Source organism: Emydura macquarii, unplaced genomic scaffold, assembly GCF_026122565.2.
Source record: "Emydura macquarii macquarii isolate MOO-44397 ecotype Brisbane River unplaced genomic scaffold, CSIRO-AGI_Emac_v2 contig_2897, whole genome shotgun sequence".
Classification (NCBI taxonomy): Eukaryota; Metazoa; Chordata; order Testudines; family Chelidae; genus Emydura; species Emydura macquarii.
The window spans coordinates 40,927,146-40,947,939 of NW_027133034.1; the positions used below are offsets into that span (position 1 = coordinate 40,927,146).

General features: G+C 37.5%; 1 protein-coding gene across 1 annotated transcript in view; it reads left to right on the plus strand.

The window, feature by feature from the left end:
• Nucleotides 1-20,794, plus strand: part of TMEM161B (transmembrane protein 161B) — a 69,356-nt gene that overhangs the window by 40,071 nt on the left and 8,491 nt on the right. The window contains exons 6-10 of the mRNA XM_067568541.1: nucleotides 12,990-13,141; nucleotides 13,687-13,747; nucleotides 15,684-15,824; nucleotides 18,634-18,747; nucleotides 20,495-20,669. Of these exons, the coding sequence (XP_067424642.1) occupies nucleotides 12,990-13,141; nucleotides 13,687-13,747; nucleotides 15,684-15,824; nucleotides 18,634-18,747; nucleotides 20,495-20,669 (643 nt within the window). The remainder of the gene's footprint in view (nucleotides 1-12,989; nucleotides 13,142-13,686; nucleotides 13,748-15,683; nucleotides 15,825-18,633; nucleotides 18,748-20,494; nucleotides 20,670-20,794) is intronic.

A 20,794-nucleotide genomic window follows, 5' to 3' on the forward strand; every position in this document is an offset into this window, starting at 1 on the left:
GACAGAAGTATGGATTATAATGGCATTTGAGACAAATGGTTGCAATCTTCTGTTCAGATGTAGGTGATGGAACACAGACCTGGTTGCAACTTAGAACCATAGAGTTGGAAGGGACCTCAGGAGGTCGTCTAGTCCAACCCCCTGCTCAAAGCAGGACTAACCTCAGCTAAATAATCCCAGCAAGGGTTTTGTCAAGCTGCTGCTTAAAAACCTCTAAAGATGGAGATTCCACCACCTCTCTAGGTAACCCATTCCAGTGCTTCACCACCCTCCTAGTGAAAAACTTTTTCCTAATGTCCAACCTAGATCTCCCCCACTGCAATTTGAGACCGTTGCTCCTTGTTCTGTCATCTGCCACCACTGAGAACAGCCTAGCTCCATCCTTCCTGGAACCCCCTTTCAGGTAGTTAAAGGCTATCAAATCTCCCCTCATTCTTCTCTTCTGCAGACTAAACAAGCCTAGTTCCCTCAACCTCTCCTCATAATTCTTGTGCTCCAGCCCCCTAATCATTTTTGTTGCCCTCTGCTGGACTCTCTCCAACTTGTCCACATCCTTTTTGTAGTGGGGGGCCTAAAACTGGACACAATACTCCAAATGCGGCCTCACCAATGCCGAATAGAGGGGAATAATCCCTTCCCCCGATCTGTTGGCAATGCTCCTGCTAATGCAGCCCAATATGCTATTAGCCTTCTTGGCAACCAGTGCACACTGCTGACTCATCCAACTTCTTAACCTCTGTAAACCACAGGTCCTTTCCTGCAGAACTGCTGCCTAGCTTATCGGTCCCCAGTCCATTCCATTTACGAACAAGTGTAAAGCTAACAAGGCCCACAAGTTGCATTCCTGGGAAATAAATGATGGACATGCATATTTTCAGTCTCAAAAGTTTAGACACCGCCATTACTGTTTCTGCTGGATATTTATTCCAACATACCTGAGTTTTATCTGGATTGAGTCTCAGCCAACTTTTCCACCTTCCCCCAGACTCACCCAAGCATAGAGAGGTGCTTTAATTGCACTCCTTATTGGATGAGATGAAAACAAAGAGCTGATAACATCAGCATATTTAATGCATCAGCCCAGTTTCCTCAGTAGGCTTCCTAAAAGACCTTAAACACTGAGCAAGAGGTGTGGCATAGAAGAAACTTTTCAGGACCTGTACATTAAAGCTCATGAGGCAGAAGAACAATTACCTTATGGGCTCTTTAAGAGGAAAGAGTGAAGTCACCAGCAGGCAGCACCTTCCAGTCCCATTAAGATCTGTAAGTGACTTGACAACTTTCAGGGTCAGTGGAATGGAAGATAATGATAATTCTGTTATCAGTATGGACACCTGATCTTTATCCACTGCCAAGGGGCGATCATTGGTCCCTCTGTGTTTGATTCTCTGTTCCATAACCAAATCAAGATTGACACAGGTCAAAGTCCAAAGGAATCAAGATACTGTGAGTTGACCCATCTTGTATAAACTTAACCAAAAAAAGATTGAAGTTTGTACAATCATGCAGCAGTGACTCCTGCAGCAGTTAGGAATTTCATCCTCTTATTCAGGGACTTTGCACTGCTAGGATAGTTGGACTCCACAACTAGTCCAACATAAATGTCTCAGCTCTCATACTAAATAGTATGTCTATTAGATCTAGTTCTAGTGTAGGAGAATCCCTAGATTTTAGGTGGGATGTAAACAGCAGAGCTCTAAAACCTCCTCAACTATTCACCTTTAGATCATGCTGCACTGACTAGCCAGCAGAAGCCAGCTGTATCAGAATTGGCCAGCATTTGTCATCCAGTCAAGTTTGTTATACATGAAAGGTTGTGTTTTCATTCTTACTAATATTACAGTTTTTCAATGCTTAGTTATCCAGTGACTTGGCATTCTTTGGTTCATATTATTGAATGCAGTCCTTATCTTTCATTATATCTTCCCAAGTGACAAAAAGCAAAACAAATGGCACGAAGATTAGATATCTCAATCTAGGTTTCTAGCTGATTTTAAATTTTCTCCTACCTTTGTTTTCTTCTACTCACAAACAAAGAAATCAAGGACTTAAAGGGCTTGTAACTAAATTCCACTTCTACAAACTTCCATTGTTCTCAGAATCTGACAGCATTGTACCACTCTCTTGGCTTGTCTATGGTGGTCACTGAAGGAATGCTTCTGGACACTAGCATACAAGAATGGCCATATTGGATCAGACCAATGGTCCATCTAGACCAGTATCCTGCCTCTGACTGGCCAGTGCCAATTGCTTCAGAGGAAATGAAACGAACAGAGCAATTTTGAGTGATCCATCCCCTGCTATTCAGTCCCAGCTTCCGGTAGTTGAAAGTTTAGGGATTCCTAAACTCTTCCAAGGCAGGGTTCAAAGGCTATTGGGAATGATCACCATCCTGTGCTGAACCCTGAACGTTGTCCACAAATAGTATCTTACCCCACAAATTGACCCAGAAATCCACCCTGGTGAAAGCCTTCTTAAAGCAATGAGTCCTGATGAAATCCACATTTTAAAAAATATACCTCCCTGGCCAGGATAAAGTTGTCCTCATAATTCTTCAACCATCCTCCCCATGACATTGTCACCCTGAATCCCACTTGATCGTACACTCTTATTTTTTCCTGCTCACAGATATCCAGACTCTAGTAAAAAGCAACCCATTCACACTGGAAGAGATTGTTGGCAGCAATGACCCAGCACCATGCTGCTGAACTACAAAAAGAGTAACCTTACTGGGCAAGAGAGCCAAATTCTAGTCCATTTCTGACCGCGTGAGATGTTTTAAAATATGACAAGCTTTCAGAAGAGAATCTTTGGTGGGAATAACTATGCCACAGTTGCATGATACTCCAAGACAAAAATGAAGTTTTGAAATAATATACAGTTGTCTAACTGATCCGATTCCAAAGATGACAATATTTTGCTTATCAGCCACGTTGGTATATCCTAGAATCATAGAAGATTAGGGTTGGAAGGGACCTCGGGAGGTCATCTAGTCCAACCCCCTTCTCAAAGCAGGACCAACCCCACCTAAATCATCCCAACCAGGGCTTTGTCAAACCGCACCTTAAAAACCTATAAGAATGGAGATTCCTTCATCTCCCTAAGTAACTCATTCCAGTGCTTCACCACCCTCCTAATGAAAAACTTTCCTAATATCCAACCTAAATCTCCCCCGTTGCAACTTTAAACCATTGCTCCTTGTTCTATCATCTACTACCACTGAGAACAGCCTAGCTTCATCCTCTTTGGACCCCCCTTTCAGGCAGTTAAAGGCTGCTATCCCCTCATTCTTCTCTTCTGCAGACTAAACAGCCCTAGTTCCCTCAGCCTCTCCTCATAAGTCTTGTGCTCCAGCCTCCTAATCATTTTTGTTGCCCGCTCCTGGACTGTCTCCAGTTTGTCCACATCCTTTCTTTAGTGGGGGACCCGAAACTGGACACGCTATTTTAAATGTGGCTTCATTAGTGCTGAATAATGAGGAATAATCACTTTCCTTGATCTGCTGGCAATGCTCCTACTAATGCAGCCCAATATGCTATTAGCTTTCTTGGCAACCAGGGCACACTGTTGACTCATGTTCTTGTCCACTGTAACCCCCAACTCCTTTTCTGCAGAACTGTTGCCTAGCCAGTTGGTCCCCAGTCTATAGCAGTGCATGGGAGTCTTCTGTCCTAAGTGCAGGATTGTGCACTTGTCCTTGTTGAACCTCATCAGATTTCTTTTGGCCCCATCCTCCAATTTGTCTGTCATTCTGTATCCTATTCCTACCCTCCACAGTATCTACCACTCCCACCAGCTTAGACACTGAACTGTAGATCACTACCCATTGAGCCTGATGATCTAGCCAGCTTTCTGTTCATCTTATAGTCCATTTATCCAACCTATACATCTTTAACTTGCTGATAAGAATACTGTGGGAGACTGTATCAAAAGCTTTTCTAAAGTCAAGGTAATCACATCTATCACTTTTCCCCACATCCACAGAGCCAGTCATCTTATCATAGAAGGCAATCAGGTTGGTCAGCCCTGACTTGCCCCTGATGAATCCATGCTGACTGTTCCTGATCCCCTTCCTCTCTTCCAAGTGCCTCAAAATGATTCCTTGAGGAACAGCTTTATGATTTTTTCGGGGACTGGGGTGAAGCTGATCAGGATGTAGTCCCTGGTTCCTTCTCCTTCCCTTTTTTGAAGATGGGCACTATATTTGCCTCTTTCCAGTTATCTGGGACCTCCCCCAATCGCCACAAGTTTTCAAAGATAATGGCCAATGGACTTGTGCATTTCATCCTTTCTAAATAGTCCTGAACCTATTCTTTCATCACTGAGGGCTGCTCACCACACCTCCCCATTCTGTGCTACCCAGTGCAGTAGTTTGGGAGCTGACCTCTGTGAAGACAGGGGCAAAAAAAGCATTAAGTACTTTGGCTTTTTCCACATCTGTCTCTAGGTTGCCTCTTCCATTCTGTAAGGGGCCCGCACTTTCCCTGACCATCTTCTTGTTGATAACATACCTGTAGAAACCCTTCTTGTTACCCTTCATGTCCCTTGCTAGCTGCAACTCCAATTGTGATTTGACCTTCCTCATTTCACTGCTGCATGCTGGAGCAATATTTTTATACTCCTGCCTTGTCATCTGACCAGCTTCCATTTCTTGCAAGCTGCTTTTTTGTGTTTTAAGCTCACTGAAGATTTCTTTGTTAAACCAAGTTGGGCGCCTGCCATTATACAAACAAGCTGTGCTTTAGGAAGATGGTAAATTGTACAACTGCTGATTATGGGCTATGTTTTATAGTGTGTATGTTGTTGAAGCTTTTTTAGTTTACTTACGCTTTACCCCTTAATCTAGGTTTTCTGTATACCACACATCAATATGCGATAGAGTTCATCATCGTGACATACTGTAATACACACGTTAAGGAACTAGTGTTTTAATACATATTTATTGCACATAATTCTTATATTTTTTGTTGCAATGAAAAGTCTCTACATATTCTAATGTAGTGTAGCAAGCAACACACAAAGGTATTGATATGACACAAGTCCATTAAATGGAGCTCTTGTGTGCACTATTAAAATTGTACATCTGCAGTCACCGTTGCAGTTGAGTAGACGCTATACAGTCTCTGCCTCTTCTCTTAATTTTTTAAAAGATTTTTAGCATGTGCATGGATCTATTTATCTGGAGAGTTTGCTTTCAGAAAGGAACCTGGAAAAGTTTTTATTTGGACTAGTGGATGGAAAAAATGTAAAATTGATGATTGCTATCTGTAGCAATTGTATAGATGGTCCTAAATTATCATTTGCTTATTTCTTTTTAGTGGTTGTGTATTGGCTATAAAGTAAAAAGAATCCATAAACTCTGAAGGAGTGAGACCAGATACGATAGCATGGAAGTAGATATTCATTAAGCTATACTCTGAAGTTAACAAAATGTGAGCAGATAAAGTTGCTCAGCTTTGGATAGTTGCACACATCAACATTTTGTGTACAGGCTTGTGTGTTCATTAGTTGCTTATATCATGGATTTTATGAATTTTCTTGTTTCAGGTAATATGTTAAAAAAAAATTCTTGTAGTTTATGAAGAAAAAAGTCAGGAAATTCTAAGTTAAGGTGTAACTTAAAAAAAAAAAAAAAAAAAAAAGGCAAATCCTCAGTTTAAGTACTGGAAATTATAGAAACAGCATTAAAATATCACCCCAAGTAACTTTGCCATTGAATAAGTATTCCATCATGTAAGGCACACCTTTGTGTGCAAAGTATTCAGAGTGTCCTACTTAAGCCAGTATGTCTGGGAGTTCATCCATCCATCTTGACATATAGAAGCATGTTAAAGCCCATCTAGTCTAATATTTTGTATATACACCTTAAGAAATCTGCAGCAGCTTGCAGACATATCTAAATATGGCCACTGTGGTTTACGTAGCATAGTATACATCCAATTCACAAAGGTATTACAAGGATTAATGTCTGTAGCTACAGGAAACCTGACCCCTGAAGGCAATAAAGGTGGCTTATGTGATGTAAGGGAACTATGTTGAGAAGGTGGATTGAGTTTTGGGTGGTAGTTTGGTGTGCAAATGAGTTCTAAGACAAGAAAGCAACACCAACATCTTGCGTCTAACTGGGATGAATTGGGAAGGCAGTGTATATATCAGGGGTGACCAAGCTTACTGACCCCCCCCCAAAATCCCCATCTCCCCTCTGGGCAGAATCCTCTAGCCCAGTGGTCCCCAAACTTTTTATGTGGCGCCCCCTTCCACCTCTATCCATGCCCCAATCCCACCTCCCTTCAGAAGCTGAGGCCATGGTTGGACTTGAGGCCAAGACGGGCTGCAGATGGGGGTGGGTCTGGGGCCCAGAGCAGGGCCAGAAGCAGAACAGCAGCCAGGAAGCTGTCAGATGTGGGAACCAGGGGCCAAGGCCGTGACTGGGGGTGGTGCTGGGGCTTGAAACTGAACGGTTGGATGCAGAGCCAGAGCAAAGCGAGGTTGGGTGGCATTCCCTCCCGTCCACTATGGGGGCTGGCCTGGGACTCGATGCATGCCCCACAGTTTGGGGACCTCTGCTTTAGCCCCACCACCCTGCCACAGGGCTGAAGCTCTGAGCTCCCCACCCCAGTCTGGTAGGCGGAGAATGGAGGCGGGGGGCTTAAGGGCTCTGCACGCTGCAATTTAAATGTAAAGGAGCCATATACAGCTCACGAGCCAGAGTTTGGCCACCCCCGATATAAATCTTACATGACCATACGCATTTTGAGAAGACATATTTACTAGTGAGGGCTCAATGTCATTGCTGAAGATGTACAGTGTTCAAGAGTAAGGCTGTCTGTCTCATAACTTTGGGTGGGCAGTGAATGGATGATGTGGGATAAGAAACAGTGGTTTTACCTTAACTCTTCATTTTCATACTTTACTGAGAGTGTGAGAGAGAGATTTATCCTTAGAAATTTCCTGTTTTATCATTGGAAAAAACACCATAACTTTTTTTCTAGGATTTTTTCTTTAAGTTGCTGTTGTGTAATTACAGCCTTAGTACTGGTTTACAGCGTTTTTTGTCTAGGGATTTCCCTACATTTAAATAAATCTCCAGAAATTAAAGAATTCTTCTGATAGTCTGTACATTATTGATTTCATAAGATGGAATGTATTTTCTTCTACAGCTGTGAAATATTAATGTGATGTTCAATTGTTTGGTTTTAGGATGCAGGTGCTGGGTGATGTTGGCCTGTGATATACAGGAGGTCAGACTAGATGATTTGATCGTCCCTTCTGGCTTTAAAATCTGACTCTAAACCACAGAATCTGTTCCCATAAAGGACTTTAGGATTTTAGAGTCCTTGAGTAGTACCTCTGTCAGTATGCTATCTTACTTATCCTTTTTATTTTCTACTGGAGTTCTGATGTGAAAGTGTTCAAGCTTTGTAACACAAGCATGCAACCGTTTATATAAATTGGTGTGTATGTGAGACTGTCGAGCTCTCAGAGGTTCACCACAAATCGATCAAATAACTTAAAATTAACCACCTATTCTTACCCAAATTGTCAGTTATTGGACCTTCCGGCTGCTATATTAAATCAATATGGAGTATGTTGTAAGGTATGCAGCAGGTGTAGGTCATTAACTCCAGACCTGGTCTCCCAGCCCACCTCGGACAGTGTTACATGTAAATTCCAATTACTAAGTGAAAAGATTTATTCACATAGATAGCTAAGATTTCTTCAAAAATACTTGTACAGATAAAGTCAAATTTTAACAGGCATTTAGGTTTCTTTTTTTTGTAATTAGCGGATTTATATATGGGAGTTCATTGCCAAAAATAGCAATAGTTAATTCGATTAACACATCCTGCCCCAGAAAGGATTTTTAAAAGACCTCATATTTTTTATGTTCTGAGAGTTTTGGAATTTTGCACTGCAGGACAAAATGAATTAGCACTTATGGTAGGAGGTCTGCATTGACTGGTACTGAGGATTAAGAGATGGAGGGGCCCATTAGAGGAGGAAAAAATGATTGTTTGCATCAGTACTTTTCTGTATGTTCATTTATGAAAATCTATTAAGATCTTCATTAGAGTGTAATTTGCAGAACGAGGCTAGTGAAATTAATAACACAGAAGAGAAAAAAAACTGAGCTCTGAGTTTTACATGAAGACCCTGACTCTGTGCCCTTTCATGTTAGACTAATGCTCCACAAATGAAATAGAAGTTGTTAAATTCTGTAGTTCCCAATAATAGCAAATATTGAGACCTTTACAGTTAGCCAGACTTCTTGTTTTGAATGAATTGTCAAATTCTTGATTAATTCTGGTTTTGTTAAAATGAATAGTAAATCCCACAGATGTATTTATTGGTCGTAGTTTGTCTTCTGGCAAGAAATAATGAATAAACCACACTAGGCACCTAGAGTGGGTGACGGAGCATTTATTTATGGTATAGCTTATACAGAAAGGAAACAGCAAAACAAACAAACTTCCTTAGACGACACTAAAATCCTTTATTCCACCTTAAGTCCACCATATCACAAAGAAAATTTAAATTTGATTTAATTGAGGCTAAAGGATTCCTCATGTATAGAGGGTGTTCGCTAAATGGGGTGAGGCTGTAGGTTCCCAAATCAGCAGCACCACTGCTTCTTGGGTCTGGAGAGTGCATGGCTAGATTGCGCCAGTGGTCCTTGCTTCTAGCTGGGCCAGTGGGAGCCTCTGGCAGCCAAAATATAGTACAGTCCCACTCCAGTTATGACCAAGAAGCACACCATCAATAACTCAAACTGATCTGGCCCAAAGAGTTAAGTTGTGAGGTTTTATAAATACGCCCACATATGATATTTTGAAGTGCTTGAAATCAGAAGAAAGCAACATGGTCAATAAAGAGTTAATTCCAGAACAGTTTGTTTTTTGATGATAGATGCTTTTCCCCTGTTTTGATGTTGAATGTTGGTGTAGATGGATTTTACTATGAATTAGGCAGATCAAAGCTGTCAACAGAATCCTATGGACATTGGGAGTGGTGACTGATCTGAGGGGTTTCCAGTTATTTGTTTTAGGAGTTCTTGATTCACTGCAACAAGCATATAGTAGCTTTTCATATGTTGGTAGAATAAATACATAATATAGTATAAAGTTCTGAAATGGAAACCATTCCATGTGTACTTTTGGTTTCTCAACAGGAACTTAGTCTTGAATGAACAGTACATTTCAAGAGTTTAAAGTATGACAGACATCCCCAGTAAGTTGTTATACAATTGGCAACTGAGATTGAGTTTCAGTACAGGGAGATATTGCCTCTTAGCCGAATAGAGAAATTAAGCTTTTAATCTCCAGATTGTCACTGAATCTTCCTTAGTCTGTCTGTACCTTGGAGGCAGCAGTCAGAAGGCCTGCTGCATCGCCTGGCCCTTATCACACTAATATTTTTGAGAGGATGCAAGATTCAGTGTAAGCAATAACATTTGTATCTCTTGTTAAACCTCTGTGTTTTGAGTAGTGTGGTTTTTTTTTGTTGTTTTTCAAATCTTGGTATACAACTGGTTAGAGTAGAATAATAGTTGTAGAATGATGAATTTCATGATTTTGAAGACTGCTGTTCATACAGCCTTTTAAAAAAAAGGAAATCCAAGCCTAGACACTTGACACTTTTCACTACAAATAATTATTTCCGGTGTCTGGCTTGTGAGTTTTGCCCACATGCTCAGGATCACCATATTTGGGGTCGGGAAGGAATTCTCCCCCAGTGCAGATTGGCGGAGGATCTGGGGTTTTTTGCCTTCCTCTGCACCAAGGGGCACGGGTCACTTGCTGGTGGATTCTCTGTACCCTGAAGTCTTTAAACCATGATCTGAGGACTTCAAAAACTCAGTTATAGGTTAGGGGTCTATTACAGGAGTGAGTGGGTGAGGTTCTGTGGCCTGGATTGCATACGAGGTCAAACTAGATGATGATGATGGCTTTTTGTGTAGGATAATCTAGATGTAGCAATATATAGCCAAGATACTTACAGAGCCTACAAACTTAAAACTAAATCCCTATAAATGGACTTGGGTGGCAGAAGAGAAGGAGAAAATTGGGGAAATCATCTTTCAGCACTAGAATCTGTTGAGACAGTGAATGTGTCTCAATTTAAAATTAATAAGGGGGAAAATTACCTTAAAAAAATTCATGATCAGGGAAGAGCTGATTGAACATCTTAAGACACAACTTTTTTTTACAATACATAAGTTACTTTAGCATGGCTCCCCTCTCCCCCCGGGGGACGTGCTTTTAATGGGGTCCCACATATGATATTAACTCTTGCAAAGGCAATGGCGGTGGAATGGGTGAACTTCAGTTAAGACATAGTTTAGGTCTATGAGAGGTCACTGCCATCAAATTTACTCTTTCAGCAAGAAGCTATTTCAGAATAGTGACTAGTTTTTCTTCTACTTTTCATTCTTAAAAAACATTTGCAGATATTTCAGCAAAATAAATGTATTTTTGTGTTCTATTTAGGTATTGATTAACCTTGGTATCATAGCAGTGTAGTAAGTTACTGTCCAGGAACTCCGGAATTGCTATTTACTTAAGCCCCTACAGGCCTATGTTGTTAGAATGTATTGCACAGATTTTACAAGTTTTTAAATGCCCCAAGTGACCTAAACTAAATACTTAAAAGCTTATCAAAATAGCACAAAACACAACACTTACTCAGCAAATGATTGATTCATTGTGGGATATATCAGCTTGTCATTCATTTGACTAGAGTATGGAAGTGGGAGTCAGGAAGTCGGGAGTTGGTTCATGAGTTTACGATTTACTACTTCATTATTCTATGCCTGTTTTCCAGTCTACAAAATGTCAATAACACTTGCCTGTCTACAGAAAGCACTTTAAAATATGTAGGTATACCGTACAGGTATTATGCATTATATTATCTAGTAGGTGTGACTTTTAGATTTGAAATTTCAAGAGACTTTTTGTTGTTTATCCTCATGTAAGGTATTTATGTGCATGCACATACAGTAATCTTAAATTTTCACCAAATGTTTTTTAATTTTATATATATATATAAAAATTCTAGTTACATGCAAGTGAAATAGTGAAACATACATTGAAATAAGAATAGTAAAGTGCAACACCTCACTGAATCATTTGTAATCTATCATGAAAGTGTGTCTTCACTCAGAAGCACATATACTATCTAATAAAGATTCAAAAGATTTTGCTAAAACAAATACAATAAAATAGATTGTTTTAAAGTACTTTTACAATCTTAAAAATAACTAATGTAAATGGTTATGGTGTTGTGTAATTGAAAAATGGGTTATGGCTTTACATTTATTTCATGTTTTTCTGTCTTTTTCTGTTCTAAATGGGTAGTGTGAAGTCATTGACACAACTCTTTTATTTGAATATGGATTTGATATATCCTGCACTTTAAGAATAAATTCAATTATAGTGGACTTCAGCTTGTAGTAATAAGAGCTGAAGGTATATTATGAAAAATTGATCTTAATCAGCCTTGCAGTTATGGACCTAATTATATTTAGAAATGCATTTAAAAGTAGGAATAGTCAATGAAAATTTGAAAACTGCTTCATAAAAGATCAGACGACCTCTCAGATGTTCATATTTGTGGCAGGTTGGTTATATGTAAGAACTTTACCAGCGTGCATAAAATACCTAGAATGTCTACCTCTCCCTTTTGAAAAAATATTAACTTCTGGATATTACTGACTTTATTTTGTGTTTTCTAATAATTAGCTTTTATAGTTGATAACTCCCAAGCATATGATGGTAAACTGTTTAGTAATAAAAATGCTTACTCCTTATGTATAAAGTTATTGTTACTTGAATGTTGTACTGTACCGTCTAGGTGCTCAGCATTTTTTAAAATTCCAAAATGTTCTTAAGAAATTCGTCGTCTTTCCAATTATTTTTTTTCACAGAGACTGTATATTGATCACTGTATTTTTATAGAATTTCCATTTTTATGCAATGAGTTATTGGAATTAAATTGGGTTTGTCCTCAAATACCAAGAACATGAAGCCTGATTGAGAGGGGACATGTTTTTTTTTTTTTTTTAACTAAGACTACTGAAACTTTTTTTTAACACTCGTGTAACGCCAATGCTTAACAAACATCTGCAGAAAATCTTTTGTGCTAAATATTCAACAATCCTCTTTTCAGTTAAGGACAGAGAGAACTCCCAATCCACACCTGTGAGGCCTCCTTAAAAGTCCTCCCAGGAAAAGAGGAAAACCTAGATATCTTGATTTCTCGGAAATAAAAAAACAAGCAAGGAATGAGGAAAACCTTTGAGATTTTTTTCCTTACATGAAGCAAAAAGTGGGTACAAACCAATTAGCTAATAAGATTTTGTGTGAAATCTAGTTTGGTGTTCACTTCAGTATTCAGGATTTTGCCATTTAAGATTTTCATAGCTAAGAACCTTTAAGCCAGAGACTGGGATGTTCAACTCCCACTGGGAGTTAGAATTGCATGTATTCCTTTGCTGCTTTATCGATATAATCTTAGCTATTTTGAATATTAGCATTAAATATATTAGATCTTGACTTATAGCATTTGATAAATATTCTGTAATTTTTTTTGGTAAAACATGCATTGGTTTGTAAGCTTCCATTTTTCCTAGAAGTACTGACTTGGTAACAAGTTCTTTAATGCAGAAGAATAATCTAATCTTTTGTAAAAAGATTGTATATTATTTGGATATTCATGGCCATTAATCAAAACAAAAATTCTAAAATGGCATCTTTCCAGTATCCCATTTTTGTCATTGAATATAAGTTGAATACTGAATTTTCCAACATTCTGAAGCATAATTCTGTCTGTATTTGGTATAATAACAAGTATTGCATTGTTTGTTTGCAATTTGCACATCTAGAACAAAGCCACAATGGGGGTGCCCAGAATTTATGTAATAACTTACTAGCCAAACCAAGCTATAATTCTTTTTCTGCAAAAATTACTTTTTCTTGACTTTTCTCATGTAGCAAGATACTGTTCTCATTGACCACTCACTACTTCAAAGTAGAGGATGGAGGTGAAAGATCTGTCTGTGTCACCTTTGGCTTTTTTTTCTTTGTCAAAGCCATGGCAATCCTTATTGTAACTGAAAATTATTTAGAATTTGGACTTGAATCAGGTAATTTTATGACCATATTTATGAGCATAGTTTATTTTAATGTCCTGTAATCAATATTCTTCTTCAGATGTCTTTTTTTAGAATACCTGTTTTTAAAACAAGTTCTGTTTTAGATGCATTTTTTTAATCTATATTCCCAAATATCTCTTATGAAAAGTACATTTTGTGTAATTGTCTTCCTTTATTTTAGAGCATTTTTCTGTGTAGGTTATTTAACTATTGATTTACCTTTTTTATTTTTAACCCCTTTTCCTCACACAGTTAAGTAATCTTGGATACTGAAAAATTACTTATATTCTTAAAGAATTAATGTAAATTTTATTCATGTTCATGAAATGCACAAATATCAAAGGGATGTTTTCAAAGACTGCTCCTGCTTAATAACCAAGTTTTATTGCATTGTGGCATACTAATTAACACATGAAAGAGCTAAACCAGACATATGAAAATTTGTTTAAAAGATGTTCTGTTTTCTAGTATCTTCTTTCAAGAGATAATCCATGTTTGCACCATGATTATATATATTTTTATGTCTGTCTCTGCAGGGTTTTCAAATTTTTCAGAAAGTGCTGTGCAGTTTCTTGAAAAGCAAGGTTTGGAATCCCAGTAAGTGTGGGGGTTTTTTGGTTTTTGTTGTTTTTTGGGGGGAAAATACCGGTGTGCTTTACATTAATATAAAAAATTATTACCAAACCACATGTTTTTTGGTAGCGAACGTTTGCCTCTTGATTATTCACTTGTGTGCTTTGCTCTTGTGCTGTGTGTATTAATGTGAAAGAGCCAGATCAATGAGAATAATACAGCTCTACTTTCAAATTACTTGACATGTCTTGCTCTAACGTTTTTCTGGGGTTTTTTCTACATTCAAATCAGTGTTTAAATACAGTTTAAAATTTTGAGCATCTTTCTCTCATGCTACTACTTATACAGCCACTTCATCTTCCTAATGCTTTACAAAAGTTCTTTCACCTTGACAAACCTCTGAGGATAAGTAATGTCCTCAGTATATGAGTAAGGGAACTGAGACTGAGAGATGAAATGCTTTTCCAAAGGTTACAGATGGAGCCTGTGGCAGAGTTGGGATTAGAAGTCAGTTTTGGCTCCTAGTTTTGTATTCAGGCTGTTATGGTATACTACCTCTTTGCACAAATATGATCTACTTGCCTCAGGACACCTAAATTTTATGTGACTGACAAAGGCATATCCTATAATCTAAGTGATTTTGCCTATATACACAATCACAATAACTGTAAATAGGCCCTTTATAATGTAATATTTTAAATACATCTGTTTTGATAGTCTAGGCTTTAAAATATTTAGAGAATGTCAGTAATGCATATGCTTATGAAGTGAATTGTGGTGGCTGTGGGAACATAACTTTGAATTTCTTTTAATTCTCAACCACCATATTAATATAATAATTTTGGGGAGGGGTATCTGAGGACTCTGGCTCTTAAGTAAATCCATCTTTAAAATAACCTGTACTGAATGTTTTGTATTTCCTAACCTGCAATCCATCCTTCTTGTAAATTATTCTCTTCTATTTGTACTTTGCTAACTTTTTAATTAATTTTCCATTCAGTGCCTGCCTATCCTCAATTTTGAACTTCACTGCGGTGCCTTGGCAATTTACAGGCAGTGATTGCGTGGTCATGGCATCTCTTGGGAGTTGAGTGAGATGGATTATGAATGCATCTACTGAAACTCTCTTCTATGGGTCCCTAGACTTTCTTTGTTGCCCCCTATTAATAGTAAATAAAGTAATCTTTATTTGAGTCTTTGATTTTTGCAAAATCCTGAAGATGGGTGCAAAAAGTTCAAATACTTGATTCTAGTTTTTTGTTTAAAAAGTCCATTATGCATTTTATGAAAAACATTGCATGGTTCAATAACAGTCATCATCTTGGGAGATAAGTTAATTAGGATTATCCATTTATCTAACGTTGGTTATAGGTAACTAGAGTAACAGTAATTGAAGATATTTGAGTGCTACTTAGTGGGAAAAGGTTGAATGCAAGTACAATAGCATAATTTAAAACCTTGGCTAATTTAAGATCAGTTAGATCTTACAGCTATATCTGTTCCTATCTTGACGGTGTCAGATTTTTCTGCTAACTGTTTTTATTCCTTGACCTTCACTAGACTTCAGTATGCAAGATTATTTTGTGTGTGCTCTACAGTTAATTGTCTTTGTTAAAGGATATTTTCTGCATAGTGCCAAACTTACAAAATTATATTTCTTGGAAGATTATTTCTATTCTGCATAGAAGTTTTTTCTGACATTTTAAAAAATGTACAGTCTGTGTGGGCTTATTCAGTTTTTATTCTAATTTGCTGAAACTACAGCTAGTAATTCTAGGCTCAACCAGTCTTGGCATCCTAGCAAGTTGGAATTAAATTGCTTTCTTCAAAAACTTGAATGAAATGCCTTTTGTTGTATGCCTTTTTAATAGTTAATTGTTGGGGAGGTGGAATGAAGTGTAGAGAACAAATCCTTTAAAAAAATTCAGAAAATGTATTTTCTCTTTTTTTTTTATTTTAGGGGTCCGGTGTCTAAACTAACCTTCAAATTGTTCCTGGCTGTTTTTTGTTCACTTATTGGTGCTTTTTTGACATTCCCTGGCTTGCGACTGGCTCAAATGCATCTGGATGCTCTGAATTTAGCAACAGAAAAAATAACACAGTAAGAGAAAATATAGGCACAAAGATACATGCTACTCAGTCTTCTGAATATCTTTTTTTCCTGTACAAAGAAGTCATACAATTCACTCCAATGAGAAAGTAGTGATTCACTAGGACTTTCTCCCCATTTCCCACCTGCTTTCTCTAGTTTTCCGACAGACCTGCCAGCTTCCTTTGCACCACCCATACCTACCTGCTCAAGCTGAATTGTCTTTCACTACTTGACCAGACAGTCGTTGATGAAGTGTTCTTTTCTCCCCTCCTAATATATGAGCTTCACACGGATTGGGTCTCAGCTGTCCACTTTGGTCATGTTTTTAGGCAGATTAAGAAACGGTGGTGAAGGAAAGCGGTACAGCTGCCAATTTCAGCTGTGCATCGCTCCCTCACTGCTAGCAAGATATGGGTCAGAATATAGAGAGAGAATAGTGTGGGGAGAAATCTTTTAAGGAGGGCAATAAAGAAAGCAAAACAAAGCAAAGCAGAAGCAACTACCCTCTAATTTTCTTCTAGTCTTCTTCTGACTGAAACTTGGCAACTTCATTTTATATTTGCTACGTATTAAACACATTAGGGAACTATATAAGAGCAAGTTCAAACTGCAACAGGCATAGAGTAGCATCTTTAAACAGGATAAAAGAATAAAATGCAATTGTCATTTTCAATAAGATTGCATGGGTAAATGGCTATTACTTATGATGCTACTCATATAATCAAAGGTATTTATTTCGGGAGAGGTAGTTGACAGACAGTTAAAGCCACACTTGCAAGTCCAGCTTCTTACCTAGTTAGAAGCCCACATTCAGAAATGTTTTGTTTAATACATTTAACTCTCCCTTCAGGGTTCTCTGAGTACGTAATCTCCAGTGACAATCCTGGACTGTAATATCCTAATATTTAATTTATACTTGTTCTTGGTGGCATTGTGTTGTATAGAATAAACAATCTTGTTGGTGTGGCTATTTTTAATGTTTAATTTTGATGGTCCTTTTAATTTTCTTCCACATATGCACAAATGGTGCTGCTGAATTTTCTGCAGTTAGGAGTACCTCTTACTCCTTTCCCACCCCTATCCATCCACTCCTTTTCCTTAGGTTGCTTTCAGCCTTTCTCACACTACTCCAATGGATAAAAATGGATTCTTGCCACCCCTTTACACCTTCCAGTCCACCAACCTAATGGTGTGACTTAAATAAGTAGAAGAGCAGGTAAAAGCTGTTCACAAGCTACTGAACTGCTTTGAGTTGCTCCTTGATGCTGTAGTGTTCCTTAGCAACTCTGCATAGCTAGCACTGCTTCTTTATTTCTGAACCAGTGGCTTACTCAGACTGCATGATGAGATGCTTCTGAAAATACAAATATTTTCATGGTTTTAAGAGTCTTAGTAGCAGTTTTAATTGAGTGACATCTGATATTTTTAAGATAAATGTTTGTTCACCCAATTATCTCCCCTATAGTATTGTAGCACTTTGTCTAAAGATGAGAGTAGGGGCAGACAGGCTCAGCTAATATGGCGTTGGTGCTCTGGCACCAACACTTAATCCTATACCCACTGAAGTCAGTGGAAACATTTCCATTTACGTTAATGGGTGCACAATCAAGCCGTTTGAGGTTTTTACTGAGATTAGCTTTATGGGCAGAACCGAGAATGTGCTTTATCTTCACAGGCCACAGCTTCAGTTTAAAAAAAACCACAAAAAAAGAGTTCATTCTCTTTTGCACTCCCACACTGGCTTTTATTTTAACCATTCAGTTTAATTTGCAGTGAATCCAATACCTTTAAAAGTAACTATTCTAGAACAGATGTACTCTCTTTTTTGTAATGTTTTCTCTCTGAACATCTATAATAGGATTTAAGTACCAAACTTCATTTAGAGTTAAGTCAAGGTTATGTTTCCTGATTTTGTGTAGATAACGAAAACTAATCTTGGGTACATTTTTAATAGTACACAATATTCAGATACATTACTTATCACACTTTTCACTATTGGAATTGAATATTTTCCATAATTATCCTAGATTAAAAATACAATGGCTTACATTATACCAATGTGGATATTTACATCAGCTGACACCATGTTGCTGTGTAACACGTGATTCCTTGCCGGTCCATTAGAATACACTGAAATAGGGGTTTATTCAAAGTCCTACACCTTTCACCAGAGGATCTAATAATTAATTATCATGAAATTGCACTGGCTAATTATTTTGTTTATTAGAATCCCTAAACATGCTAAACAAAGGAACAATTTTCCTATTTCCATCACTTTCTCACAGTTACACATCCACATTATTTTTAAGCTTGGAACGATTTGATTATTTTATTGGCATATCAGTAAACATTTATTTCAACCTACACACAAACTGATGAAAAAATTATTTCCATCAATGATTGAAATTTACAGATAGGCAAAGTCAGAAAAGTGCATCTTGAGAACTTATTAGAGTTTGATATAAGGATATTTACTTCACATATTTTGCCATGTGATATTGATAAACTTGTATTTTACAGCTATAAAGCTTTTAACTTGAATCTCAATGTCTATTGGAATTAAATAATTGTCTGACCTTTCCCATGATTACCTACAACTGAAAATTTAAATCAATAAAAATTGAGAAGAATGCTTAAAAATAAACTGATATTATTAGTCAAAATATTTTTTAAAAAAATCAAATTCTGCCAGGTCTCAGTATTTTTAACAACTTGGAGGTAGGAACACCTGGATTGCCATGATTGAATCTGTACCTCATTAAAGCTTCACCAGTGTAATAATTGTAAGTATCCAATATATTTTTCTCTTTCCTTTCAGAACATTGCTGCATATAAACTTCTTGGCACCTTTGCTTATGGTCCTGTTGTGGGTAAAACCAATCACCAAGGACTACATTATGAACCCACCTCTGGGCAAAGAGAGCGTGCCTTTGTAAGGTTCCTTTTTAACATTTTGTTCTGAAGTCTTAGTATGAGACTCCTCCCCCCCACTCTGTTCCATTTATGCCCTGTAAAGGGCTAGAGTGGCATAAAAGGGGCCTTAAAATCCTGGTCCTGGCTGTGGAAGGAATTTCTGGTACAGGCCCTGCAGAGATTCCAGCACAACCTTGGGAAGCTGCCATAGCATAGACAGGACTTGTTTTTTACTGCAATGTTAGCCCGAGCTATAACTAGTGTTGCCCCAACTCTCTGCACACACAAAAATCTCTAACTTGAATTCTAAGTGGTGCTTTAAGTTTGAGCAAGCTGGGCCATAGGGGCTATGAGGTGAAGCTCAAGTGCTGTTGACAGTGGGAGCTAGGCTTGTCTACACTCGTGCTTATGTTGGCAAAACTTTTGTCGTCGGGTGTGAAACGGTTTTGTTTCTAGAAATAAAAGCTGTTTAACTGTGACCACTTTATATGCCAAAGAAAGTTGCATTGGGAGTGAACTCAGTAATTTAATTAGGGCTGTCATTTGCAGTTAATGCATGCAATTAATGAAAAACAAATTAACTGAATTTAAAAAATAGTCCCAATTAATCGCAGTTTTAATCGCACTGTTATTCTATAATAGCATAGCAATTTAAATTTATTATAGATCGTATTTTTCAGTTCACCTTATACAAGTCCTTGTTCAGTCAGTTGCAAAGACAAACAAGTTTGTTTACATATATGGGAGATAATGCTGCCCACTTCCTATTTACAATGTCACTTGAAAGTGAGAACAGGCATTTGCATGGCACTGTTGTAGCTGGCGTTGCAAGGTATTTGCATGCCAGATATGCTAAACATTTGGTATGCCCCTTCATGCTTCAACTTGTAGGCTCTAAAGTTTTACATTGTTTTGTTTTTGAGTGCAGTTATGGGGGGGGAAATAGTTTTTTGTTTTTGTTTTTTTTTCAATTTATGTCATACAAGTACTTCAGTGAAATCTCTAATGTGAAAGTGCAACTTACAAATGTAGAACTATTTTTTTGTTTTGTCTTTTATAGTGCAGATATTTGTAATAAAAATAATATAAAGTGAGCGCTGTTCATTTTGTATTCTGTGTTGTAATTGAAATCAATATATTTGAAAATGTAGAAAAACATCCAGAATATTTATAATAAATTTAAATTGGTATTCTATTATTAAAACTGTGATTAATTGTGACTATTTTTTAATCTCTCAATTAATTGCGATTATTTTTTGATCATTTGTCAGCCCTGAATTTACCATTTGAGTGGTTTTTTACTTTATGCTTTAGTGTCTCTTTTTTAAATTAGAAATAAATTATGGCAATAACTTGGCACTTAACATGGCTAGGGGGCCAAAGAGATAATTAGGCTGTACTCCAGTTGATATTTTGTAGCTGTGTAATGAAGTTTCCAAATCTTAGTGTTTAGAATGCATAGTTGTTGGTTTAGTATTCTAGATTGCTTGAAATCTTCAGTACTGACAGAACTTCCCAGGTTTTCCTGTTGCTGCCAATTAGATATTTATATAGGCCTAATGGTATGGCATGAATGGGAAGTGGTAAGCAACTAAAGGGGAAGGAAAATTTGTATATTGCTTTTATATGAGCTATATAATTAATTGTTAGGTATTTCTTTCAAGAGATGTCAGGATTTTTGTACTGATAATATAATGTAAACAGATGCATTACATTAAGTATAGGGTGCCTTTTGGAGAATATTACAATACTGTTTTGATCCACAGAATGTCAGAAGCAACATTTGATACGGTACGACTGTGGGTAATTATCCTACTGTGCGTTTTACGGTTGGCCATGATGCGCAATCATCTACAAGCCTACCTTAACTTAGCACAGAAATGTGTGGATCAGATGAAAAAGGAGGCTGGCAGAATAAGTACAGTTGATCTGCAGAAAATGGTAAGTAAAATGACAAATGTACGAAGTGACTCACACACAAATTTTAACATGGCTTGTTGGGCACAACACATTTCCCAGTTCTTGTACCTTTCCACGGGCTCAGAATTCACATCCAAAAATCATGA